Below are 27595 nucleotides of genomic sequence, written 5' to 3'. Positions count from 1 at the left end.
GGAGGAGGCATGAGCCAGCACAGGGCAGTGTCCCCCCGGCCAGCGCCCATCCCCAACCCAAACCCGGTGTGGGCCCTTCCCCCGCGCCCTCTGCCCACCGCAGCTCCGGGCGCTGCGGGAGCGGCTGGGGCTGGGCTGCAGAGGCCCGGTCCCCAAGGCCTGTCCCCCCACCCCCCTGCCGCCTCCCATCTGCCCTCTGCGCCGCTTATCAGGTAACCGGAGCCGGGAGCTGCGTCCACGCCTGAAACAGGAAGCCCGGGCCTGTGCGCGAGTCGAGGAGAGCCGGCCGGGTGGATGGAGGAGCAGCGGGCGCTCGTGGCCGCCAAGGATGGGGACCTGGCCACCCTGGAGCGGCTGCTGGAGGCGGGCGCCCTGGGACCGGGCGTCACTGACGCCCTGGGGGCTGGCCTGGTGCACCACGCCACCCGGGCCGGCCACCTGGCCTGCGTCAAGTTCCTGGTGCAGCGGGCCCAGCTACCCGGCAACCAGCGGGCCCATAACGGGGCCACACCGGTGCATGACGCCGCCGCCACCGGTAGCCTGGCCGAAATGTGCTGGCTGGTGCGCGAAGGGGGCTGCGGTCTGCAGGTGAGCCGAGCGGTCACGGTGGCCACGGGGGGACCCCTGTCCATGGGGATGGAGGGAGGCAGGAGCCGAGAGCCGGATCCGGAGCCCTCGGCCTCCCCTGGGCACCTCGGCCCTGGGCTGCTCCTCTCAGGGAGTCATCACGCGGGCCCCACAGCACAGTCCGTGGCGTCTGTCTCTGCCCAACATACCTCCGCCCCCAAAGTGAGCACCTCCTAAACGCCCTCGGGTCCCCCAGCGCCCAGCACAGAGTGGCCACCCTTGTTCTTCCTCCCCACGTCCCACCCAGGGGCGCCTGGCCTTGCCAGTGGCGATCTCACGGGGCCCTTATCAGGCCTGATCCGTGGGCCTGTTTCCGAAGGGTTTAGAAAAGGGTCCTTACGAAGAGAAGCAAGGTGGGCACTCGGGCTCGGGAGCTGTGGGCACCGGCCTGGACGCCCGGGGGCCCCGGTGGGTGACAGCACAGGTGCAGCTGTGGGGGGCAGTGGGACGAGAACCTTGATGTGAAGAGAAGAGTCTCAGGGCCCGCCTCTCGCTTCTCCTGCCGGCCCGGTGGGTGCTCCGTGTGGGGGTGAAGGACCACGGGAGGTCGGTGAGCCAGCTCTGACGGTGTAAGGACGTCCTCCCACAGGCCGGAGTCGGGGGGTGGGCATCACCGTGACCCGCTCGGTCCGGGACGGGGAGGACTCGGAGGTCACAGCCTGAGCGTCCCAACAGCCTCCAGGCCGCCGTCCTCATCCTCAGCGGCTTTTCGCACAACCCCGGGGGCGGGAGCGGGGCCACCCCTGTGCCTGGGAGAACGCGCAGGCCTGCCAGAGGCCCACGGTGGATAAGGTCCCCGGCAAGAGGACTCGGGGGCCGGCGGGTGGGCGCTCGGTGGGGGTGGGGCAGAGGCCCAGAGACGCCGCAGCCCTGGACACGGGGCAGGCCACCGGCCGGCGCGGGCGCAGCTGGGCGAGCGGAAGCCGCTCTGACTGCGAGCAGAGAAGGGGAGGGAGCTCGGATGCTCAGGATCAGGGACTTGGACCCAGAAGGCCTGGACTTGATCCTGGCCCTGCCGCCGACCTCTCAGTCCCAGAGACCTCCCTCCGCACGCCCCGCGACGGAGCACGCCGGACGGAGGGGCGGGGCGGAAGCTCTCCGCCGGGGTCCCGGGCGCTGTGGTGCCGGGCGGCTGGCCCTGGCCACACTGGTGCTGCCGGGCAGGGCTGGCTCCGGGCCCGCCGCCCGCTCACCGCCCCGTCCGTGCCTCCGTAGGACCGAGACTCCTCGGGCGTCTCCCCGCTGCACCTGGCCGCCCGCTTCGGACACCCGGTGCTGGTGGAGTGGCTGCTGCGAGAGGGCCACGCAGCCACGCTGGAGACGCTGGAGGGGGCCTTGCCGCTGCACCACGCCGCCGTCAGCGGGGACCTGACCTGCCTGAAGCTCCTGACGGCCGCCCACGGCAGGTGAGGAGCCGCAGCGCCGCCTGTTGGGCAGTCCGGGGGGTGCAGGTGCTGGGGAGGCCGCACTGAGGCGGCGGAGGAGGAGGGGCTGCCGCCTTGGAGGCGGGCCTTGGGGGAGGGAGTGCGGAGGGACAAGTCTGTGGCCGAGGCGCGGGCGGAGAGCGCTCGGGGTGAGGCTCGGAGGGGGCAGTGAGAACGGCGAGGAAGCTGCTACAGCAGTCAGAGCAGGAGGCGCTCTATATGCTCAGGCAGCTCCCGGCCCTGCCTGGGGGCGTCTCAGGGCCCGGCTTCCCCCGGCTGGGAATGTGGCCCCCTCAAGCCACACGAAGGGAGCAGAGGCTGTGCAGTGGACTTGGGGGCCCCTTCAGGTCGGCCTGGATTCTCCCTCCACACTGTCCTGTTCCTGACACTGTGAACCCCTGTCCCACCGCCTGGAGTTGGTGGATGGCGAGGCGGGGGCAGCGGGCAGCGGGACTCCCCTTCCCCATCGTGGGCACCGCTGTGGCCCTTGCGCCCCACAAAAGATAGCCTGGGCACACAACGGGCCATCTAGGGTGCCGTGCACGTGGCCTGCCCCCCACCGTCTGTTCTCAGGGCTACTGCCCTGGCTGGGGGTGGGACTCCGTGTCCGCCCCACACTGACCTGGCCTTTGTCCCCCGAACCCGCCTGCCTCTGTAACCACACGCCTTCTCCTCTGCGGGGCCTCTTGCCGGCCGGCTGACTGTCCTGGCCACCCCACGGTTGCTCCCGGATGAGGCCGGACAGCTCAGCTGTGGAACAGTGTTCCTGTCCCTGGGCCTCCCCATCCCGACCCCTCGGCAAAGGCCTTCGGGACTCACCTCTGCGGATCTTCCCCAGAGCGTCCACACCAGCTGCCCCGGGCCCGGCCGGCCACAGAGTGTCTCTTAGACCGGCAGTTTTAGAAGCAGTTTCTGTCGTTTGAAAAGTGGAAGATTTCACATTAAAGCACACACAAGCACACGGGAAGGTCCCCCGCCCCAGGGCCCACATTCCCACCGGCACCGACCACAGGACCTAGAGGTGAAGTCTTTGTCAACAGGGCGTGGGTCCGGTTTGGGGAGGGGCTGCCCTGGGGACCAAGAACTCTCCTGGGCCTGCAGCACCATAGAGGCAAAGCCGGATGCAGGAAATCTGACGACCCTGCCCCAGTCCATCCACATGGGGGCCTGGAATTCGGATGCCAGGGCTGGGCACCACAGAAGGGCTACTGCCCTGCTCACTGGCCCCTTGTACGGAGCAGGCCCTCAGCTCTGGAGGTTCCCTGACCCGTCCACTGCAGGCCCTGCTGGGCTAGTCACCCCCTAAGAAGCGCCCTCTGCCGGCCAACCCCTGGCGGCGCTCACATCTTGATGGGGGTGGGGGTGGGGGAGGGGAAGCTGGATTCCGGCCGCCCGTGCCCACCTCACCCCCGCCCCGACCCCGTGCCCTTACGCCGTGCGCAACCTGTGCAACGCTACAGGTGGCCGGCTGGGCCCCTCACCTCAGCCGGGAAGTGGGGTGGCCGCAGCAGCTCAGCCAGGTGCCGGGACGCCCCTCCCCGATCTGGGGCCCTTGGCTGGAGCGGCTCCCCACGACCCCCGGGCCGAGTGCCCTCTGAACCCCGCCCTCCCCCACAGCGGCGTGAACCGGCGGACGCGCAGCGGCGCCTCCCCGCTCTACCTGGCCTGCCAGGAGGGCCACCTGCACCTGGCCCAGTTCCTGGTGAAGGACTGCGGCGCCGACGTACACCTGCGCGCCCTCGACGGCATGAGCGCCCTGCACGCCGCCGCTGCCCGCGGCCACTACTCGCTCGTCGTCTGGCTGGTAAGGGGCCGCCAGGGGCGTGGGCAGGGGAGGGCCGGGAAGGCTGGCACCTCGCCTGCAGAACCGCCTTCGAGCGAGTGGCGCCCGGCTGGGGTGGGCGCGGCACACCCAAACTGGGTCTCAGTTTGCCCGCAGGAAGTCCGAGGACCCACACGGTGGTTGGGGGAGCAGATGGGCCGGCCCATGGCTCAGAGCACCCACATGCCAGGCCCAGTCTCGGCCCCGGGATGCAGCCCGGAGCCCACATCTTTGACTGGAGGTGGCTGCGGACTGAAAGTCAGCCCCTGCAGGACCGTGGGCGTGTGCAGGGCCCCCTGGGGGCTCTCCTGCCCCTCCCCCAGGAGTCATCAGGGTCGGTGGCGCCCAGCTGCTCTGTCTCTGGCACAGGCAGTGCCTGGCCCTGGCCATTTGGAGCCCAGGGCCAGAGCCCTCCCCTCTTGCCCGCTGGACCCATGGAAGGGTCACCCAGACCTCTTTCCAGAAGGACCACAGAGTGACCCAGCTTGGGGAGGATGCCTTCCGCCAACACTTCTTCCAGGGCTGAGGACTTCCTGGCTCCACCACCAAATACCTGGCCTGGTGGGGTGTCTGGGAGCTCTGAGGGTCCATTACAGAGAACCGGCCAAGTCTCAGAGTGGAGAGGTCTCTCTGGGGAGGGGCAGAACTGAGGCTGGGCAGGAGGTGGCTGGGCAGGGGGTGGTTCCTGGAGGAGCGGGGGCCCAGCTCAGTCACAGTTGGGAGAGCCCGTGGGGTGGCGTGAGGCGGAAAGGCAGACCAAGGCCCCGGGAGGAACTGGGCTCTTTCCTGGAGCACTGGGGAGCCGCTGAAGGGCTTGCGAGCTGGGAGCGCCAGGGTCTGCTGGCATCTCTGAAGGTCACGCAGGTCACTGGTGGAGAAGGGAGAGCCCTTCCTCACTCAGAACCTCCCTCCCTTCGCATGGGGCCTGCTTTTCCAGCCCTCCCTCCAGCAGGCCAGCCTCCCTGCCCCAGGGCCTTTGCATGTGCTGCACCCTCTGCCTGGTGACAGCTCCCCAGGTGTGCCTCCCCCCCACTGCATCCCCTGTCCACCTGTTTAGGATGGCAGCCACCTGGCCCAGCTCCCCGTCCTGCTCTCCTGCTGTCTGTCCTGCACCAACATTGATAAACGTTGTGTTTGACTTTATCTTGGTGGTTGTCTGTTCCCACCCAGGCTGTAAGTTCCAGCAGCTCCAGGAAGCAGTGGCACAGCCCTGCTGCTGCGTTCCTTGTGCCTGGCACATAGTAAGGGCTCCAGAGATGTTTGATGAGTGAGTGAAGGAGGGAAGGAATCTGGCCTCCAGCCACTCGCCTTGGCCTCAGAGGCCGCCAGCAGTTGCCTCCAGCCTCCCTTCGCTGCTGGATCTCCCAGGCTGGCCTCAGCCCCTCAGGCGGCCGCACCTTCGTACAGGCTGCGTCCCCTCCCGGGCCCCCTTGCTGCAGCCCCTCCTACACGGCCAGCTCCTCTCGCAGAAGAAAGCTCTGCGGCTCCTGCTGCACTAACTTTCCTGTCTTCAGCCCCGCCCGGGCCGCTGGGTGGAGTTGTCCTTATGTCCCCTCACTGTAGTTCAGATCTTGGCCTCCCAGAAACGTGCCTGTCCCCAGACCTGGACTCCTCGCCCTGCGGGAGCCTGAGTCCTGGTCATCTCTGGCCGCAGGGCCACAAACACAGCAGGTGCTCAGCACACGGTGTGGGAGTGAGCTAGTGGGCTGTGCAGGGCGAGGAGAAGCAGCTCGGAGCAGCGGGGGTGCCCAGGAGCAGGGGGAGGGTGGGCAGGAGGGAAGAATGTCCACCGAGCCCCATGGAGCCCCACAGGGGCTCATCCCGCGAGAAACAGCTGGGGCCATGGGGTCCCAGGGCCAGAAAGGCTTTTCCGGATGTGACTCCCCAGCCCTGCCTCCTGCAGGGTGGACCGAGAGGGGAGGGGGCGGCGTCCAGCCTGGCTCACCCACTCAGTGCTGGGCGCCCCCTCCCTTCGGGGAGCTGGCCGAGGGGAGGGTCTCTCTTCCCGGCTCACTGGCCTTTTTCTAACAGACACGTTTGGCTGTTGAATCAGCCAGCGTTTGGCTGCAGTGACCAGTGCACTAAACCACTGAAAGGTTGTCCCTCCCACGTAGAGGCCGTTGACACTGGGTCACATCTCTGCTGTCCTCCCGGCCTCTCCCTCATGGTGAGAGTTGGCCGCATTCAAGGCAGGAAGAGGGAGAAAAGGGGGTGACGCCACATCCACCAGCCCCTCCTATCAGGAAGGCAAAAGAAGAGCCCCTTACGTCTCACTGTCACATGGCTGCCCCGGTGCACGCAGTCCATTGCGTGACCACGGGCCTGGCCGGGTGCCGCGGACCAGAGCCCACTGGTGCCCTCACAGAGGGGCAACTGAGGGCCCGTGAGGAGGGCCGGCCGGAAGTCACTCCTGTGGCAGCCAGCAGGACGGGGCCCAAGCCACAGGGTGACCAGGCTTGGGTCCACCATGAGGAAGGCTGCTCAGGACCCGCCTCCCAGCACCCCTGCATCTTCGTGCTGGAGACGTGATAGGGTACAAACAGGCCTGGTGCCAGGATGTCCTTTCTCTCCCTCCCTCCCTCCCTTCATCAGCAAACATCTGCTTACTGTCCCTTAGGTGCCGCCCAAAGGCATTTCTTTATTTGATATGTGAAACCAGCCCCTGGGGGTGTTCAGCTTATGGTCAGGGCTGGGGCAGATTTGGGGACCATGGAGTCTCCCAGCAATATCACCGAGCTCACTTCCTCCCATGCTGCCCGGGACGCGCCAAGAGGAGCCAGCTCTGTCCCAGGGCTTCCTGCCCCGAGGTAGGAGTGGTCACCCCCATCCAGCCTCAGCTGGCCCATCCCCCCTCCTCGTCCCTCAGGTCACCTTCACGGACATCGGCCTGACGGCGCGGGATAACGAGGGGGCCACCGTCCTCCACTTTGCCGCTCGAGGCGGCCACACGCCCATTCTAGACCGGCTCCTGCTGATGGGCGCCCCCATCATGAGAGACTCCTGGGGTGGGACCCCTCTCCATGACGCAGCGGAGAACGGGCAAATGGAGGTGAGGCAGGGGACGGGGGAGGATGCACGGTGGGGCTGGGGGGCCTCCGAGAGCCAGCAGTCCTGGAAGGCTTCCTATGAATAAGTCATTTAACCCTCACCACAGCCCTGTAGAATAGATGTTATTAGTCCCCTTTTACAGACAGGTAAACTGAGGCTCAGAGGGCCAGTCACTTGCCCAGGATCCAGACTCTGATCCATCGGGGAACAAAATCCGTGCTCTCGGCCCCTCCCTTCGCACAGAGACTCCCCAGGTTCCCGCTCAGGGAGTGGTCTTCCTGCCGGTCCTCCCCGGAGGGCCTTTTAGCTGCTGGCCCCCTGATGTGAGCAGCCTAGGAGCAGAGTCCTGGCGGGTTCGCTATGATCCAGATGGACCTTGGGGGCTCCTGTGGCCCAGTTCCCAGGAAACAGCATCCAGAAATCCAGAGTAGGCAGGGATGGTGTTCAAATATTCACGGCCCAACGCTGGGAATAGACCTGGCCATCAGCCACTGGCCCCACACTGGCATCACCTGCCCACTGACCCCCTGTAAAGGCAGGGCTGTATCTGAGGGGAGCGCACAGGCTGACTCTTCCACTGCCCCACCCAGCAGGGCTCCGAAGTGAGTCAGCTCATCCCATGCCGGCTGCCGGGCTTTCCCACAGCGCCCGGGGATGCCTGCTGCATCTGCCGTCGTGAGCAACGTGCTCCTGGCCCAGGAAAGGCCAGTCCAGGGGGAGGGCTTTACTGAGGTGCAACCGGGTATCCCATTTGGGCCTACATTCTGGACAGCTGTTTCCAGCTGGAACCCAAAGTGTCCCTGGGGCCCAGCCTGAGCAGCGTTGTGTAAAAGCAGCACAGGGCGGCCACCAAGAGTCACGGGAAGGCACAGGGTCCTTTTGAAGAATCAGAAAGAGACCCAATCCAGCTCATGGCAGCGCTGCTGAAATTGTCTGCCTCTGACTCTCAGGAGTCCTGGGGCCCCTCCTGCTCTCCACCCTCCACCCTCCACTCCTCCACCCTCCACCCCTCCACCCCTCCACCCTCCACCCCTCCACCCTCCACCCTTCCACCCCTCCACCCCTCCACCCCTCCACCCCAGCACCCCTCCACCCCACCACCCTTCCACCCCTCCACCCCTCCACCCCACCACCCCTCCACCCTCTACCCCTCCACCCCACCACCCCTCCACCCTCCACCCCTCCACCCCTCCACCCCTCCACCCCTCCACCCCTCCACCCCACCACCCCTCCACCCCTCCACCCTCCACCCCTCCACCCCTCCACCCCTCCACCCTCCACCCTCCACCCGTCCACCCCTCCACCCCTCCACCCTCCACCCCTCCACCCCTCCACCGTCCACCCCTCCACCCCTCCACCCCTCCACCCTCCACCCGTCCACCCCTCCACCCCTCCACCCTCCACCCCTCCACCCCTCCACCCCTCCACCCCTCCACCCCTCCACCCCACCACCCCTCCACCCTCCACCCCTCCACCCCTCCACCCCACCACCCCTCCACCCCTCCACCCCTCCACCCCACCACCCCTCCACCCCTCCACCCCTCCACCCCTCCACCCCTCCGCCCTCCACCCCTCCACCCCTCCACCCCTCCACTCCTCCACCCTCCACCCCAGCACCCCTCCACCCCTCCACCCCACCACCCCTCCACCCCTCCACCCCTCCACCCTCCACCCTCCACCCGTCCACCCCTCCACCCCTCCACCGTCCACCCCTCCACCCCTCCACCCCTCCACCCCTCCACCCCTCCACCCCTCCACCCTCCACCCCTCCACCCCTCCACCCCTCCACCCTCCACCCCTCCACCCCTCCACCCTCCACCCTTCCACCCCTCCACCCCTCCACCCCTCCACCCCTCCACTCCTCCACCCTCCACCCCAGCACCCCTCCACCCCTCCACCCTCCACCCCTCCACCCCTCCACCCCACCACCCCTCCACCCCTCCACCCCAGCACCCCTGCACCCCTGCACCCCTCTACCCCTCCACCCTCTATCGCGCCACCCTCTACCCCTCCACCCCACCACCCCTCCACCCCTCCACCCCACCACCCTTCCACCCCTCCACCCCTCCACCCCACCACCCCTCCACCCTCTACCCCTCCACCCCACCACCCCTCCACCCCTCCACCCCTCCACCCTCCACCCTCCACCCCTCCACCCCTCCACCCTCCACCCCACCACCCCTCCACCCCTCCACCCCAGCACCCCTGCACCCCTCTACCCCTCCACCCTCCATCCCTCCACCCATCCACCCCACCACCCCTCCACCCCTCCACCCCTCCACCCCTCCACCCCACCACCCCTCCACCCCTCCACCCCTCCACCCCAGCCCCCCTCCTCTCACCCCTGCAAGCCACCACTCAGCCCTCCCTGGCTCAATGCCCCCAATCCGCCCCTATCTAGAGGGAGGGGAAGGGCAGGCGTGAAGGGCAGGCATGAACCTCAGTCCGGGCCAGGCCAGTCCTCAGAGAAGAGGAAGAGCCTACAGTTACCCCTACAGTCATCCCTTTTGTCCTGGACACGAGAGAAGAAGCTGAGCAGATGACAGGGTGGGAGGCGAGGAGGGCGATCCCCGCAGGCAGTTGGTGGCCTGAGGAGCCCTGAGCCGTTGCAGCGAGGCTCAGGCAGCCGCCCGTCTCCCAGCCTCCGGCTCCGTAATCGGAAGGGTGGCTGGAGCAGCGCTCTAAAAACTCTATTTTTAAACAGCATCATCTTTTTCAAGTGAAATAGTCTTATCTGGTGAGAAGCTCACCAGATAAGCCAAGAGACCACCACCTCCTCACCCTCCCTTAATACGAAAATAAAATAGCTCAGGCCTCAAGGCTGAGAACTGCTTTCCTTTTCAATCTGTTATGAAAACTCTAAACACACAAGAGCAGAGCCTCCTGCCTCAGCTCATTGGCCTCTCTTGGCCACTCCCTCCACCCCACTATTATTTAACAGCAAGTCAGAGAAGGCACATCTTTTTATCCATAAATACTTCAGTGGACTTCTCCAGGAGACGAAGACTCCCTTTGTTTCTTATCACAGCCTCAAACCATTATCACGCATAAAAATAATTCATGATCATTTCTTTTATTTATTTATTTTTAGACTACTTTTTAAAATTAATTAAATTTTTGGGCCTGCGTTGGGTCTTCGTTGCTGCGCACGGGCTTTCTCTAGTTGCGGCGAGCGGGGAATATTCTTCGTTGCGGTGCACGGGCTTCTCACTGCGGTGGCTTCTCTTGTTGTGGAGCACGGGCTCTAGGCACGTGGGCTTCAGTAGTTGCAGCATGTGGGCTCAGTAGTTGTGGCTCGTGGGCTCTAGAGCGCAGGGCCAGTAGTTGTGGCGCACGGGCTTAGTTGCTCCGTGGCATGTGAGATCTTCCCGGACCAGGGCTCGAACCCGTGTCCCCTGCATTGGCAGGCGGATTCCTAACCACTGTGCCACCAGGGAAGCCCCCAATAATTTCTTAATATCATCTAATATCCGGTCTGTCTAGTAGCCATCTAATATCCATTTCCCTGCTTGTGCTGTAATCAGGAGCGAAGCAAAGTCTACACATTATTGATTTGTCTCTTGGGTCTTAATCTGTTAGCAATTCCAGAAATATATTCATCCAGGAAATACAGGATAATGCTTCATTCCCACCCCACGCCACACCCCATTTTAAAATAAATTCTATTTTATTTTATTTTTATTATTATTTTGCGGTACACGGGCCTCTCACTGTTGTGGCCTCTGCCGTTGCAGAGCGCAGGCTCCGGACGCGCAGGCTCAGTGGCCATGGCTCACGGGCCTAGCCGCTCCGCGGCATGTGGGATCTTCCCGGACCAGGGCACGAACCCATGTCCCCTGCATCGGCAGGCAGACTCTCAACCACTGCGCTACCAGGGAAGCCCCAATAAATTCTATTTTAGAATAATTTGGAAGAGTTTTAGATTTGTAGAAATATTGAGACACTAGTACAGACAGTTCTCAGAGTTCACATCCATTTCCCCCTATTATTAACAATTTACATTAGCATGGTACGTTTGTCACAATTAATGTACCAAAATTGATACAATATTACTAACCGAAGTCCATACTTCATTCAGGTTTCCTTACTTTTCACCTGATGTACTTTTCCTGTTCCAGGATCCCTTCCATGACACCACATGACATTTCATCATCTTGTCTCCTTAGGCTCCCCCGAGCTGTGACAGTTCCCCCCCTACCCTTTAAAAACAAAACTTCAGAATAATGAGCTGGTGCCCTAGCACCCCCAGTGGGGGATGATGATAGTTTAGTATGTGTTTTGTTTTGCTGTATCTCAGTCTTTCTTATGTCACAAATTACGCTGATTACTTGGTTTTTTAATTGAGTAAAAAATACATAACATAAAATTGACCATCTTAACCATTTCTAAGTGTGCAGGGCAGAAGTGTAAATATATGCACATTGTTGTACAACACATCTCCAGGACTTTTATCTTGCAAAACGGAAAGTCTGTACCCATTAAGCAACAACTCCCCATCCCCACTTCCCCAGCCCCTGACAACCGCCATTCTCCTTTCTGTCTCTATGAGTTGGATTACTCTAGGGACCTCATACAAGTGGAATCATACAGTATTTATCTTTTTGTGACTGCCTTATTTCACTTAGCATAATGTCCTCAAGGTTCATTCATGTTGTGGCATGTATGAGGCTTTCTTTCTTTTATAAGGCTGAATAATATTCCACGGTATGTTACACCACGTTATCTTTATCCGTTCATCCGTCAGTGGACATTTGGGTTCCACCTTTGGGCTATTGTGAATGATGCTGCAATGAACGTGGGTGTGCAACTATCTCTTCAAGACCTTGCTTTCTACTCTGATCGCTCTTTCAAATGTTAAACCAACCTTGCATTCTTGGAGTACACTCAATTTGGTCATGAAAAACGATCCCTTTTTTACATCGGTGAATTTAATTTGCTAACATTTTGCTTAGGATTTTAAGTGTGGTAGATAGCACTAGTGTAATGGCTCTCAAAGGTGGCCCCACACTACAACTCTCCAGAACAGGTTTAAAATATTCTAACACCTACCCCAGCGCTCCTGATTTAATTGGTCCTAGGGAGCCCACGTATCAGGACTTCTTAAAGCTCGCCGGGTGACTCTAATATATGTCAAATTTGAGAACCATGTATGTGAGTAGCGTTAGCTGAGCTAATCTAGAAAGAATTCATAGAGATGGTCGTTCTTTTCTTTTTGAGTTACTGACACAGAGTTTATTGGAAGACGGTCATTCTTAAAGCAGTGAATGTCGGAAGGAGTAGGGTTTCTAGCAAGGGAGAGAGGGTTATAGGCGCTCAGCGTGCTAGGACAGAGTGGAGAGTAGAAGCTGGGGCTTGTAGTGAGAGGTCAGTGGTGGAAGACCTTGAACTAGTTTTAATATTGTGTAAGGAGCCATTTGGGAGCTGCTGTGGGATCCCGAGAAGAGGGCATATGATTTCCTTGCTGTTTGGAGGAGGGCTCGCTGTGGACCGGGAAGTTGCCATAAGATGGGGTGTGGTCTGGGGCTTTGCTGACGAGGTTGAAGAGGAAACAGCAGAAGACAGGTGTAAACGAGGTCCCTTCAACGTTTAGATACGCAGTTAAAACTCATTGGTAGTTCTCTACCTAGCTCAACATTGCTGCTAATTCAAGAGAGAATTTTTACTGAGCATTGTGAGTCCCCAAAAAGGCGTTCCGAGCAGACGATTGCCTCTGTCGACTTTCTGTGCTGGCTAATTTTTTAGAGTCTTTAATGGTCAACGATTCATGTCCACGCTTTCCTTCATGCAGACACTCATTGAACAAAGAGTTATTGAGCACTTGCTTAGTATGTGACCAAGGATTCGAGAACCAGAGAATATCTGCCGTAGATGAGTGGTCGGTTTGGGAAATTTCAGGGCTGTTTCTGTTGTTACAACGATTGGGGTGCTCTTGTGGGGGAGGCCGGGTAGCCCGCTACTCCAGAACAGTCCTGCACAGTGAGGAAGGGTCTTGTGCCCCAAGCAAGTTCCCAATGAATCGGACAGGTATGTAGGTAGAAAACCTGTCCATAGTTATCTGAGCTTCGAACCTAACTCAAGTACATGTAATTATCTAAGCTTAGAACCTAAATTCAAATATACGTACACATACACCAATGTTTCTTCATAGTTTTAATATACATAAGAGTTTTCCAAGAATGGTCCGACTGTATAGATTGAGGGAAGATAGACTTTTGTTTTATTTAGCACTTTACCAAAACTTATTCACTATTTGAGCAAATGACATCACCAATGGCAATGCTGAACCTGACGTTTGCGTCTCCAGCTGTCTGATTTTTAACCGTGAATTTGCAATGATTCCACATGTTAAAGGATAATTTTTAAAAGTGCTGGTAATCGTGACTTTCATTCAACTATAAAATGAGCCTGTGTCAAACATTTTTATTTAATTCATTAATTAATGAGGAAACCAGTAATTCAAAGTGATAGTATCTTTTCAAATTAGAGTTTTCATTTTTCCGGATATATGCCCAGGAATGGGATTGCTGGGTCATATGGTAGTTCTATTTGTAGTTTTCTAAGGAACCCTCCATACTATTCTCCATAGTGGCTGTATCAGTTTACATTCCCACCAACAGTGTAGGAGGGTTTCCTTTTCTCCACACCCTCTCCAGCATTTGTTGTTTGTAGACTTTTTGATGATGGCCATTCTGACCAGTGTGAGGTGATTGTGGTTTTCATCTGCATTCCTCTAATAATTAGTGCTGTTGAGCATCTTTGCATGTGCCTGTTGCCCGTCTGTGTGTCTTCTTTGGAGAAATGGCTATTTAGGTCTTCTGCCCGTTTTTTTTTTTTTTTTTTTGGTTGCACCAGGTCTTAGTTGCAGCAGGTGGTCTCCTTAGCTGCGGCTGGAGGGCTCCTTAGTTGTGGCATATGAACTCTTAGTTGCAGTATGTGGGATCTAGTTCCCCGACCAGATATCGAACCCGGGCCCCCTGCATTGGGAGTGCAGAGTCTTAACCACTGTGCCACCAAGGAAGTCCCTTCTGCCCATTTTTTGATTGGGTTGTTTATGATGTTGAGTTGTATGAGCTATTTTGGATATTAACCCCTTATCAGTCACATTGTTTGCAAGTATTTTCTCCCATTCCGTAGGTTGTCTTTTCATTTTGTTGATGGTTTAAAATCTGTGCCGCTTTTTAGAATTTACAATTCCACGCCTAGATTTTCAAGCTTGGTTTTTACTTCCTTGAAAGCAGTGAGCACAGCTGTGTTACAGTCTGCTGTTTCTCAGGACTTTGTGGGTCTGTTTCTTTGTGTGTTGGGTCCCCTGGTTCTCGTTTCTGGTATCTTATTTCCTTGTGCTGCTGGTTTTGTTTGAGTCGATGCAGCACATCATTATTTAGGGCCTTAGGTGACATCTTACTTGCTTCTGGCTGACAGGCACACGTGGACCATATTAGTCCACAATCCGGCTTGAGATTCCTGGAGCACCTGCGTGACGGGAAGCAGAGGGCGGGCTGGCTCCTGCTTCACCTTTTCTCTGAGGGCGGAGGCCCAGCCTGCGGTGGACCCTGAGCTGTTGCTGGTCTCCCTAGTCTCGTGAGCCTGTGACACAGCTGCTCTGGTTACAGCCATTTCTTCTGCGTCAGCCTGCTCTTAGGGCGAAAGCTGTTCTGAGTGGTGGGCTTATCCCTCGGGATTTTCCTTGTGTCCTGAGCTTGGTCTGACAAGTCCTCACTTCCTTGTTGCCTGTCTGATGCTCTAGGAAGGTGCCTTTCACAGTTAGTCCATTTTTTACGTTGACTCTGGAGAGTGGATTGGTGGTACCTGCCTGGTTCTCTACTCCTTGACACGGATCCGTCTGCCCACCTGTTTTTGCCGCTGGCACGGCTACCTCACGGATTTCCAGACCTAACTCTTGGTCATCTGTAACCACCCACCCTCTGCTCACAGATGGATCACCATCGTTTGCCAGCAGTCATCGCCGTCATTCGGGGGGGAAAGTTCTCTCCTCCCCCCTCCCTCCCCCGGGCTGCCGTCCCCGCCCATCTGGGGCCGGGCCTGACACTCCGGTGGCCCCTGCTCCACTCCGCTTCCGCTGTGACACCGCCCCCCCCCACGCTCTGGACGCACAGCCGGCTCCTGCAGCGCCCTGTATCCTCCCCCCGCCCCCACCCCGCCACAGCCTCCTTCACAAAGGTCCCTTCACAGACCCGGATCTCCTCTCGCTTTGCTCTCCTCCATCCTCCCCTCTCCTCCCAGCTTCTGGGCCTCCAGGCCTTCCTCTCCTCCCAGCTCCCATCACATGAGCCCAGAGGACCAGTCAGGAGGGAGACAAGGGGGCCCAGGCCCGGCTTGAGCGAGGAGGGAGCATGCGTGTGGCTGGTGGAGCCGTGAGCTCAGACATAGAGACACAGAGGGTGAGGGTGGGAGCCCCCAGAGCTCGCCTAGGCTTGGGGCCAAGAAGAGGGGCTCATCGAGTGCCAGGCCTGACCGGAGGCCAAGGAGTGGGCGGGGTGAGGTGGGCAGGGCACAGGCCCAGAGTCCTGGGGTGGAGCCGCGTTGTTTAGCCTCCTGCACCCCGGTTTCCTCGTGTGAAAATGACACATGCCTCCAAAGTTCGCTGTAAAAATGGAAACCGGCTCCGTATCTGAACTCGAGGCAAGGGTTACAAGGGCAAAGTCGGGGTCAGGCTGCCTGGCTAGGATCCGGCTGGGTCGCTGACTGACCAGCTGGGCCCTTGGTGAGCTCCTGAGCGCGAGCGCCTGGGGTTCCCACCCGGGACAGGGGCATGCCAGTGCCCGCAGGCAGGGCGGCCTGGGTCCGGGCACGGGTTCAGGCCGTGCCCCTGACTGAACGGCCTCGGTGCCCCAGCTCAGGGCTGGGTGGGGGGGCCGGCGGTGCGGCCACGGGTGCGCCCTCCCTGCAGTGCTGCCAGACCCTGCTCTCCCACCGCGTGGACCCCGCCCTGCGGGACGAGGACGGCTACACGGCCGCAGACCTGGCGGAGTACCACGGCCACCGCGACTGCGCCCAGTACCTCCGCGACAGCACCCGGCCGGTAAGCTTCGCGGTCCCGCCCCCCCACCCCCCACCCCGGGCCGGGTGACAGACCCCTACCGCGCTGACGGCCGGGTAGCTGGGGAGCCGTCTGCGTACGCAGTGTCACTGTCACGTGAAAGGGCCTGGCCGCGCCTGAGCCGGTGCTGGGCTGTGGCTGGACCTCGGCCGAGGTCTGCCCTCCACCTGGGCCACAGCAACCACACTTAGGACCTGGGATCCATGCTTCCGGCCAGGGCTGCTGTTGGGTGACGCTGTGTCAGGCTGAAGACACCCCGGGGGTGGGAGCAGGGCCCTGGGCCCTGGGTGAGGTGAGCCAGTGAGGCAGGCCAGCCCCGTGCAGCCCGGAAGAGGAGAGTCTCGTCCCACCCTCCCACCTGGGCACGTGACCTCGCCGGGCCTCGGTCCGCAAGGGCAAAGGCCTCGTGGGCCCCAGCCCCCAGCACGTGACGGGCCACGCCCGTGCCGAATAAGTGGAGCGGTGGGCAGGCGGGCGAGCGAGTGGACAGGGGAGGGTGGCCGGGCGGGTGTGTGGTGGGGAAGCGTATGGGCCAGTGCCCTCCCGCCCGGCCTCCACCCCCGACTGCAGACCCCGGGCGGCAAATATAGATCGCGCCGCAGTTTTCTGTAGCGGCCACCCCTTCGGAAGGCGTCCCCGGGATCGCCCGGCCCTGCCTTCAGGTGAGAGCACCGAGGCCCAGAGGGGCGAGGTGCCCCCCACGCCGGGTCTCACCCACGGCTGCTGTGCCTCCTTTCCCTCGGGGCGCCCCCCGGAGCATCCGTGACCAGCTGAGGCTGAGCCAGCGGCCCCGGCCCCGGGCCAGTGGCATGGTCCTCACCCGACCACCACTGAGAGCCTCTTGTCTCCACTGCCTGAAAGCCCCACCCAGGAGGCCTTGGGTCAAAGGACAGGGGTGCTTCGGGGCACACGAGTTGGGAGTCCTGGTGTCGTAGTTTCAGAAACAGGACTATACTCACTGCTTGGAGTAATCAACGTACGGATTATTCACTAACGCTTCAATTGGCTATTGTATGATAAGGGCTGTCGTTCTGGCTTGGGTTCCAGAAGTTGCGGGAACTCAGTGGGTTCCTGGTGTAGCGGACAGAGCTCTGCAGTCCACCGGCCAGGGATGCCCTGGCCGCCTGGGCCCCCCAGCCTCTGTGTGGGCCCTGGAGCCGGCCTGGAGGTGGGGTGGGCAGCTGCTCAGCTGCCAGGGAGCAGGTGCTGCCTGGCCTCTGGCTGGGGTCCCCTGCTTGTCCCCAGCCCACACGGCGGTGCCCACGGCTGAGCCTTCTGTCCAAGCAGGGTCTCTGCCCCCTGCTCTCCATCCCCAGGTCCTGGCACATCTGCCAGCCCGTCCTGGCCACTGTGCCCAGCTCTCCTAGGGGTTGGAGGCTCTGGGCGCTCTCCTGAGCCCCCAGGGTTTTGGGGACCAGCCCATGTCAGGCGTCCTGCGGTTTCGCCTGGTCCTGGTGGCCTCCTTGGTGTCGCCACAGGATACAAGGCAGCATCCCCTCCGCTCAGGACTCCCCAAGCCGGCCTGGCCTGTCTGTGTAGCCTCCCCTCCCGGCCTTCCGGCCCGCAGTGTCCAGCCCGTCCACGTGCCCCGCCTGCGGTGGTGGAGAGTGGGCAGGCTGGGCCACCTCCCTGAGATCCACTGCGTCCGGAGCTGGCTGGAGTCGCTCCCCGCCAGCCCCCGCCTCACCGGCAGTCTCGGCCCCGCGGGCGGCAGGCTGTCAGCTGTGCGCCTGATGCAGTATTGATGGAAACACGATATCCAGAGGTCGCCCGCGTGGCCTCTCCCTGTGTCGGGCTCAGAGGAGGTGCTGAAAGCCATCTTTTTCCTCTCCACACGGCCGCCTGCCTCTGCCCCCAGGGAGCCGTGGGTCCCGAGAGGCAGCCTTGGGGGGCACGGCTGGACGGGGAACGGAGACCTGCCCTGTGGGAGGCGCCCCCTTCCTGGGAGGCTTCGCAGGGCCTGGGTTCACCCGCTGCCCATTGCAGGGCCTCCGCGAGGCTCAGGAAGGCCAGGCCCTGCCTCGACCACACCACCTCGACCTTGACCAAGCCTTGCCCCCCCCTGGGCCTGGGGTACCCCTCTGCACAGTGAGGGCTTGGGCCTCTCTGACCCTCAAGGAGTGGGCTGGGCAGCTGGGCTCCTGGCTGCAGGGCCAGGTTAGAGTGAGACGCTGGACGGCAGCAACAGTGAGGAGTAGCGGCCCAGGACGGGGAGCCTAGCCCTTCAGCTTGCCCCCAGCCCGGCACTCAGCGCTCACCGGAGCTGGAGTGAGTCTTCCCGGCCGGGTGGCACCCCCAGTTCTGAGCGTCTGTGAGCCTTGATGTTCTCATCTGTATAATGTAACTCAGGAGCCTTGCTGGCTGGTAGACGTGTGCCTTGAGCACACAGCGGGTGCCAATTTCCCTCCCCTGGTCCAGAAGGGCCCTAGGACCCCTTCCTTCTACAGATGGGGAAACTGAGGCCCAGAGAGGGCAAGGGACTCCCCTGGGCAGTCTCCTCCCCCAGGGAGGGGCGGGGCCTGGCCGCGCAGCCAGTAACCGAATCTCAGCCGTCGCCCATCTGTGGGCCATGATTTTCTCGGCCCGGGTGGCATTACAGGCCTGTAACCCGGCTCGCCGCAGCTGTCCTCGATATATAATGCATGGCAGGCATGGCGCTGCTCAAATCTCATCAAAAACACAGAAAAGGAGACACCAGGCCGTGGGAAGGGCACCAGCCCAGGGCCAGCTGACCGCCAACCTTAGGGCAACAGCCCCCTTCGGGGGCAGCACACGCCCAGCTGTCAGAATCCCAAATGTCGGGACCCAACATCTGCCACTCCCTCGGGTCCTCGTAGATTCGGTTAGCGTCCAGGGCCTGAATGAGGGACACGGGGATGTGGATACTCCTGTCACCTGGGAAACAGCACAGCCGACCCCCGTCCCCGCTGAAATTCAGAGATCATCAAGATACCGTGCTAACAACAGCAAAGAGGTCTGAGTGCCACGTGTGCCAGGCCCCGCCAGGGGCTCTCAGTAACCCCTTCACTTCCCAGCAAAGGCAGAGAAACTCAGGCCTGGGGGACACTGAGTGACTCCGCAAGGCTTCTCCTTGGTGAGGGTTGGAGCAGACTTCAGCCTCAGGCACCAGGTGGCATGAGGTCTCCCAGGCTGTGGGTACTGTACTGGCGCCAAGTCCATCCCCCTGGGCCCTGGACCAACTTCCTGCCTCTTCCATCTTCCCCGGAATGACAGGGCCCCAGCCACCCCAGTTGAGCCCTTCACTCTGCAGGGACTGGGAAGCCCTTGCCCCTCAGCCCGAGAGCAGATTCAATTGCGGGGAGGGGCTGCGGGCTCCCAGGCAGGGGCAGGGAGCAGCGGGGAGTGCCGCAGCCTCACAGCCCTGTCCTGGTTGTGCAGGGGCCCGGGCCGACCTGGGACTCAGCCCTGCTCTGCCCATCAGACTGTCAGCGCCAGCCGTGGGGTCTGGGGTCTGACTCAACCCTGCATAAAGTTCCTAAGCCAACTGGCTCCTGCCTTGCCGACGCTGGAAGAAGACAGGGGATTCCTAGGTCGGAGACACACGGCAGGGAGAAAGCGTCGTGTTTTGTCGAATCCCCTCCCGCCTCCAAGTCCCAGTGTGACCGATATAGGCCCACATGGCTGCTGCGCGCACACACTTGTGTCACAGGCGGGGACCCCTGAGCCCGGGAAGGCCCGTGTTCTGTAGCAGTCGGCGAGCAGCCCGCTCTTCCTTTTGGGTCCCTCCCGTGCAAAGGCAGCCCAGAGGAAGAGCCGGGTGAAGCGCAGCCAGGGCTTTGCATCCTCTGTAGGGGCGCAAGAGACCCCACCCGCCTGCCTCTTCCTCCACTGCTGATGCCCCTGGATGAAAGGAGCAGCGATTCGAGGGGCTCTCAGTCCTGGAAGGAGCAAAGAGGGGGGTCTCAAGTAAGATTCTGGTCTAGCTCTGCCCCGTCCCAGCTGTGGGCCCTTGAGAAAGCCCCTTGCCTCTCTGAGTCTTGGTTTCCCCATCTGTGCCTGGAGGGCTGTACTGCGGGAGTCATCTGGGTGGTCCCTTCTTGCGTGACCAGGGATCTCAGGTCTCCCCCACCTCTCCCGAGGGTCCGCTCCCCCGGCCCCTGCGCTGCGGAGGGTTAAGGCACGGTGGTAAGGGATCCCACACCCAGCCCAAGCCCGCCGGGCCACCTGACACCTCAGCCTTCAAATATTAATGCGACACCTCCAGCTTCTGGGGGCGGCAGCTGCGACAGCCCCCGACGGTCCAGGACAGCCACAGCTTCCTGTGCTCACAGCCCAGCACCTGCTTCTGAAGGTCCTCCCGGCTGGGGCCTGGCGGACACTCCCCGCCCTGTCGGACCAGGGCTCCTGGGCTCTCGGCACAGATTCCTGCAGAGTGAGGTATGAGGTGCAGGGCGGTGGCAGATAAGGGGTCGGGCTGTGTTCCCCTCCCCGTGGGTCCGCCTGGCCGAGGGTCCTGGATGGGAATGCGACTGAGGGGCCCGAGGCAGTGGCTGCAGAGCCGGGGATTCTTCTGACGGGAATCCCCCAGGCTGGGGAGGCCACCTAATGCCTGTGCCTCCTTGCCCGTGGGAGGGACAGGGCCCACCTACAGGTGAGCCAGGGGACACTCAGCGTGGCCGGGGGACTTGGCCCTGCAGCTCCAGCTACATCACGTGCAGGGCTCAGTGCAAAATGAAAACGTGGGCTTCTTGTTAACAACTGATTAAGAACTTCAAGACAGAGACTGGAGAACCTTCCACAGAGCTGCAGCGACACCGGCGCCAAACCACGTGTCCCGCCTGGGGGCGGCGGGCTGGAACCAGCCCCTCTGCCCTGCCTGGCAGCCCTGAGGCCACCTTCCGCCGCACCTACCCACTGGAGGGAGCAGGGCGAGGAGCTTTGGTCTGACAGCCAGTGGTGGGTGCCCAGAGAGACCGCCGTGAGTGGCCCTCCCTGCTGGGGACCCGAGCTGGGGTGGCCATGTGCTCTCAGGCATCCAGGCGACACTGGCTCAGCCGGGAGCCACGTCATCTGAAAGACAGCCGGCCAGCCTTTTGACGTTCAGCTTTAAACCAAAAGGCAGCAAGCCCGGCTCTGGAGTCTTTGGAGGACAGCTCAGCGTCCTCCCGGAGAACTTCTCTGCCGCCTGGGGAGGGACGCACCACCTGCGGCCTCACAGCAGCCTGCGTGCTCCAGTCTCGACTCTTGGCTCCCATTGGTCAGATGCAAAAGCTGAGACCTTGCAGGCCTCAGCTGGGGGGGATGCAGGGGGCAGTGGCACCTCCAGGTCGAGGATTCTTTCCGGCTGCCCACCAGTCAGCGCTTGGGGGCAGGGGAGATGGTCAAGGCCAGGTCTGTGCCTCACCCCAGACCCGGGGCAGACATGGGGTTGAAATGCGGGTGCCCCTGCAGCCCCAGACTGGGGCTGATGGATCTCCCTGACCCCAGGCTGCCGGGGACCAATGTTGGTGGTCTCTGTCTCCGGGTGGCCCTTGGGAGAGTGGCCTAGACGCTGCATGGTGGGTCCTGGGCACAGCGCCTCTGCTGTGAGGCGCGGTCACACGGCCGCACTGTTTACGGGGCTGAGAAGAGTTGCGAGTTCGTTGTGGTTTCCCCTATGCCCAGGGCTGAGAGAGGGGGCAGGTCCAGGCAGTGTGTCTCAGCAGTCAGGACAGTCAGGGAGGGTGTGTGTGCAAGTGTGTACGTGTCTCTTGTAAGGCCAAGGAGTGGTGAGTGAGCACGAGGGGGACACCAGACCCTGACCCAGAGCCCAGAGCCGCCGAGTTAAGCTGCCTCCACGGGGAGCCGGGCCTTGAGATGAGGGGTTCACCTAGGGGTGGCAGCTCTCAGACAAGTGCGTGGGTATGTTTGGGGAGCGCCGCTCACCAGTGTGGAGGGGTGGACAGAACCTCTAGGGGCGCTGCCCCTCACTCCCGCAAACTTACCTCTCCGAGCTCCGTTCAGATGCACAGCCCCAGCCCCAGGGAGACCGGGCCAGGGCTAGCCCGCTGGATGCCTCCCACCCCTACCTGGGAGCCCAAGTCGAGGCCCACCTGGGCCTCCCAGTGACCAGGCCTGTCTGCCCCCAGGTGCCACTCCTGATGGCGCCCCCGCCGCCGCCGCCGTTCCCCCCTCCTCCGCTGTCGGCTGCAAGGCACTCCCTGGAGGATGGAAGAAGAGGGGGCCCAGGTGTCGGGGATCCCACTGGTGCGTACACATCTCCAGGGAGGACTGGCCTGGGCTGTGGGTGCTGGGAGTGGGCCTTTCTGGCCTCACCTCCGAGGTCCTTCGAAGGGGCCGGGGGGAGGTGGGGAGCAGAAGCCTCGGCAGCTGGGCACGCAGAACACTGAGGACAGGGCCAGGACCACCCCTTCCCGTGAGCCAGCACCCCAGCTCTTCCAGGATTCCTTTATTGTCCTGTTGCCTTTTTCAAGTGAGGACAAACTCCATAACCACAATTAAACAGCCTCCTGCGCAGCCCTCGGGCGTCTCTCTGTGAGCCCTGAAGCCCCCGCGGCCTGACTCTCCTGCCGCTGAGATCTCGGGCAGCCTCCTCCCTTCTCTGGGCCTCAGCCTGTGCAGAGGGAAATCAGAGGCTGTGTCTGAAGGGGCCTCCGAGTCCGCTGCTGTTCCCTGAGATTCCAGCAGGGGGCGGGGGAGCGGTCACCACCCGTTAGGGAACCGTGACAGCACTTATGAAAATGAAACGTCAATGGAATAGCGTGAAAAATGTCAGCAGGCCCCATGTGCAGGGAAGGTCAGCGTGCTTCATGGAATGGGCTGTAGTTATACAGTTACACGTAGGGGTGCGTGCGTGCGTGTGTGCGTGTGTGTGTTTAGTGGAGGGAAGAGCGGTGAAAGGACAGGATTGTGGTCTGATGGGGCTGCATTAGATCCCCAGACCATGGAACCCTATGCCCTTTCTAGCTCCTTCTAGGCTGCAGGAGAGGCTGGGAAGGGGGGGACGGGCCATGGGATGGGATGAGTTGGGTAGAATGCAGGCTCCCCAACCGGCAGGGCTTGGAGGGGGCTCCAAGGACACCTCTGGAATGCCAGGGATGAATGAGTTTGCCCAGGTCCCAGGGCACTTGGCAGGGAGCTGCTTGGGCCTTTGGCTCCAAGTCCAGTGGTCCTTCAGGAAGGCCGGTCCTGCCCCAGGTCCGGGGTCCTCTGCTCCCCATCCCCTGACCTCTCTGACTCCAGCTGCCCCTTCCTTCCAGTGGCAGCATCTCTCAGCCCAGCCTGGCCCGGCCAGCCTGACCAGCCTCTTCCAAGGGAGCACGTGACCCGCACAGCACCCCCGAGGGTCACCACCGGTGCCACAGCCGTCCCTATGGTGAGAACCCCCGCCGTATCCCTGTCTCCCAAGGCACCCCAGCCAAAGCCCGGCTGGCTTCTCACCGTGTTCTCCTATGTGGGCCCCAGCCAGGTCACTCCTGGGACAGCCAGGCCCTTTCCTCCCGGAGGCCCCTGGGGTGACTGGCTGGCATCTGAGGAGATGGTGATTCCGAGGCCAGAAGCAACCTGTCTCCCCATCATAGTAGACGAGGGACACTTCTCTGATTCCAGGGGGGTCCAGTGGCCCAAGCCCCTCATCCTGACAGATGCTGCTGTCACGGTGCAGGGAAGCATCAGTCCATGGGAAAGGTGGGCCTGGCGCCCACTGCTCTCCTCCTCGGGGGGCTCCCAGCGGCCCACTCCTTCTCTTTCTGGGCACCAGCCCCTTTTAAATCCAGCCACCCTTTCCCTGAATGGGTCTTGGGAACTCTCAGCCCCTGAGATGCTCTTTTTGAGTTTGGGAAGTGCTGCATCATGCTGCCCCCTTGTAGAGTCACAGTGCACACAGCACATTAAAGGCTCTGACAAGTCCTGCAGTCCAGAATTAGCCACCAAACTTGTCTATGCAACTGTTCCCCAAACGAGTTTGCCCATCCACATGGCGCGCCCTGGGCGGTATCTCTGATTGCCTCTCTCAGCCAGCAAGCCTCCCAACACGTGCCTGGGTCCCACAGGGCACAGCGGGGTCCCTGCCCTCAGAAGACTCACACTTAGACAGGCTGGGGGTGCCGTCAGTGGTCAGCTCCCCTGCCCTACCTGGTCAGCCTCCACCGCCCCTCCTCCCTCAGCTGCGCTTGCCCAGGGCGGTCCTCCCCTCCGCTCCCTGCCGGGCCAGAGGCCCACAGGGGCCTTGAACGACCTGCCTGTCCACACAGGTGACGGAGACGGCAGCGGGGGGCGCCCCGGACAGCCTGGTCGCGCTGCAGCTGGATGGGCTGCCCGCGGGCGACCTCGACGGGCTGGTGCCCACGCGGGATGAGCGCGGCCGGCCCATCCCCGAGTGGAAGCGGCAGGTGATGGTGCGGAAGCTGCAGGCTCGCCTGGGCGCAGCTCCAGCGCCAGAGGTCCAGGTGGGGCCCGGCGGGGACGAGGGTGGGGGCGGGGCCTGAAAGGGGGCGGAGCCCGGCTTGGAGGGCAGGGCCGGATGGGGTGAGGGGCGTGGCGTTGTGGGAGGTGGGCGGGGCCCGGGTGGGACGAGAGCGTAGAGGGCGGAGGCGGGAGCAGGAGGCTTTGTACTGGCTGGTGGAAGTGGAAGGTGGGGTCCCTAAGCACACACCTCGAGCATGCAGTGAATGAGGCCTGGTGGGCAGAGGTGAGGTCGGAGAGGGGTCAGGCAGATATCACCTTGGCGGGAACCGCTGAGAATCTGAGCAGGGAAGGGCTGTGATCTGACTTGGATTTCAACAGCCTCCCTCTGGCTACCATGTGGACCGTTGTTGTAGAGTCTTATCCTGGAGGGATACAATTTTGTCTGAATGATGTATTCTGCACCCTTGGTCTAGAGCTGCCCTGTCAATACAATAATGCCAGCCATATGTGGCTATTTAAATGAATTAAAATGAAATAAAAATAACCCCCCTGCCCCTCAGCTGCATTAGCCACATTTCACTTCCGTAGCCCCAGGTGGCTAAGGGCCACTGCAGGTTTCGGCATGCCATCCCCTCATCTCAGAAGTGTTGGGTGGCGCTGGTCTAATGGCCCAGCCTGTCCTCGAAGTCCGCGATGGACACCCGTGGGGTTGGGGGTGGAGCCAGGCAGGAGTGGGTGGGGCCTCCTGCCACAGCCGGGAAGCCCTTTGGAATCTGACCCTGGGGCAGGGCCAAGGGTATGCGGAAGAACTCCGGGAAACAGGAAGGACAGACTGAGGGGGGAGGGATTGGCCCAGTCACAGCCTGGCCGCAGGCTGTGGGTTCCTGTGCCCGACCCTTGTGGGCTGGACGCTGCCCAGGACAGCAGCTCCCCCCACCCCTGCAGCACCTGCTCCCCTCCCCGGGCCTCCTGGGACAAGGAATCAGAACTTACTTGTGCAGAGTGCCACCTGGCACCAGGCAATCCCGGGCCTCTTGGCAACCAGCTGGCAACTCAGTCCCCTCACCTGTGCAATGGGGCGGATGCAGGGCCTCCATCAGGGGTCTCGGAGAAGTAATCAGGTGGGCACAGAGCCGCACCCAGAGGGAGCCCAGCTCGGAGGCTCTCTGTGTCGGTCTCCCCTGCAAACTGTGAGCGCTGGGGGCACAGCTGTATCCTGGTGCCAGGGGAAGCCCCGAGGGGTGGTGTTTTGGGTGAAGTTGGCCACGTGCTACAAGAACTGAGAGCAGAGCTGTTGAGGCCGCCCATCCTTAGGCTGCCGTCCAACCGCAGAAGACTCTGTGGAGGGACTGGGGGGCTCTGAGGAGAGAGAGTCTTTGAAATCAACATTGAGGAGTTGAGGAGGACATGCGGGTGGCAGAGCAGAGGCACGCTTACCCCTTCTGAGGGGAAGACTGGGCCCTCCAGGGTGGGTGACTGCCCTGAGCCTCAGACTCGGGAACGGGGCTGGCCGCTCACCTCGTTTGCCCTCAGAGTCCAGGCAGTGGCCAGCGGGTGTCCAGGGGCTGGGCTGGGGTTCCCAGGGGAGCTTGTGTCCAGCAGGAACTCGCCATGTGGGCCGTGGCCCCGCTGAGCTGCCCTCCCTGTGCCCAGGACGACGGCGGGAGCACGGGCGCCACGGAGCAGGCGGCCTGGCGGTACTCGCAGACTCACCAGGCCATCCTGGGCCCCTTCGGGGAGCTGCTGACCGAGGACGACCTGGTGTACCTGGAGAAGCAGATCGCAGACCTGCAGCTGCGGCGCCGCTGCCAGGAGTACGAGAGCGAGCTGGGCCGGCTGGCTGCCGAGCTGCAGGCCCTGCTGCCTGCGCCCCTGGTCAGCGTCACTGTCAACAGCCACTTCCTGCCCCGCGCGCCCGGGCTGGAGGGCGAGGAAGGCCCCAGCCCCGAGGTCGAGCCCGAGGGCTCCGGGGGGGCTTCGCAGGCCACACCCGGCGCGCAGCCCCTGCCCTTCTGGTGCAGCCACGTCGCCCGGCTGGTGCGCAGCTTGTCGCTGCTGCTGAAGGGCGTGAACGGGCTGGTGCAAGGCGAGGAGAGGCCCCCGCTGGAGGCCCCCAGGGAGGCCCCAGCCAGCCCTCCGAGGAGCGAGGCCCAGCGCGAGATCCAGGAGTGTGGGGTGTCGGTGCGGACACTTCGTGGCAACTTCGAGTCAGCCCCCGGCCGGCCCTGCACCCCGAGCCCTGGCCCCTGTGAGCTGGGGCCCCAGCCGGGGCCGTGCCTGAGAGGCTGCTGGCCCTCCCCCTTGCAGCCCCGCGGCGGCCCGATCGGAGGGGAGCCGGGGCCGGGCGACGCGGAGGAGGCCAGCGACTCGGGCATCAGCTGCGAGGAGGCCCCGTCGGAGGCGGGAGCCGTGCCCGGCCCTGACCTGGCCAGCCTTCGCAAGGAGCGCATCGTCATGCTCTTCCTCAGCCACTGGAAGAAGTCGGCCTACACGCCGGCCCTGAAGACGGTGGCCTGCAGGACCCTGGAGGCCCGGCGCGTGCAGCCGCGGCGGCGGGAGGCGGCCGGGGGCCCTCAGCTGCCCTCCCCGCCGTCCAGCGAGAGCCCGCGGCTGGGCCACCTGTGGCAGCAGCGCACCATCATCGCCCACCTGCTGGGCAACTGGAAGTCCATCCTGGCCCACGTGCCCGCCCGGCAGCTGCGGCGGCTGAGCCGGCGGCCCCACGGCCCCCTGTCCCCCGAGCAGTTCCTGCCCCACGTGGACGGGGCGCCGGTGCCCTACGGCAGCCTCACGCTGGACCTCTTCATGCTGGGCTACTTCCAGCTCCTGGAGTGCGACCTGTCGGCTGAGGAGCGCAAAATGCGTCACCTGCTCTGCTTCGAGGTCTTCGAGCACCTGGGCGCCCACGGCTGGGAGGCCGCGCGCGCCTTCCACAAGGCCGTGACGGACGAGGTGGCTGCCGGCCGCCGTGCCTGGACCGACGGCTTCGAGGACATCAAAGCCCGCTTTTTCGGCTCCAGCCGCAGTCACCCCTGGGGCGCAGAGCCCGGCCGCAAGTCGGGCCTGACCCCGCTCCGGCCCCTGCCCCATGCCGGCCCCAGCGGCGGCCCCGGGCCCGCGGCACAGAGGCTGGGGTGCGGCCCCCAGCGGGGCAGCTTCAACAGCGAGGACATCTGTGGCTACATCGACCGGAGCTTCGCCTTCTGGAAGGAGAAAGAAGCCGAGATGTTCAGCTTCGGGGAGTGA

General features: G+C 62.4%; 1 protein-coding gene across 1 annotated transcript; it reads left to right on the top strand.

Moving 5' to 3' along the window:
- The first annotated feature begins 294 nt into the window (after positions 1-294).
- Positions 295-27595, top strand: ESPNL (espin like). The gene is made up of 9 exons (XM_032638254.1): positions 295-588; positions 1843-2033; positions 3669-3855; positions 6740-6922; positions 15833-15964; positions 22072-22189; positions 23209-23318; positions 24196-24390; positions 26003-27595. The coding sequence occupies exons 1-9, from the start codon at positions 295-297 to the stop codon at positions 27593-27595; spliced, it is 3003 nt and encodes a 1000-aa protein (XP_032494145.1).

This window comes from Phocoena sinus, chromosome 7 (assembly GCF_008692025.1).
Source record: "Phocoena sinus isolate mPhoSin1 chromosome 7, mPhoSin1.pri, whole genome shotgun sequence".
In the NCBI taxonomy this organism is placed as follows: Eukaryota; Metazoa; Chordata; class Mammalia; order Artiodactyla; family Phocoenidae; genus Phocoena; species Phocoena sinus.
The sequence above is the reverse complement of the archived record's forward strand: the minus strand, read 5'-3'. Positions and strand labels throughout refer to the sequence as shown.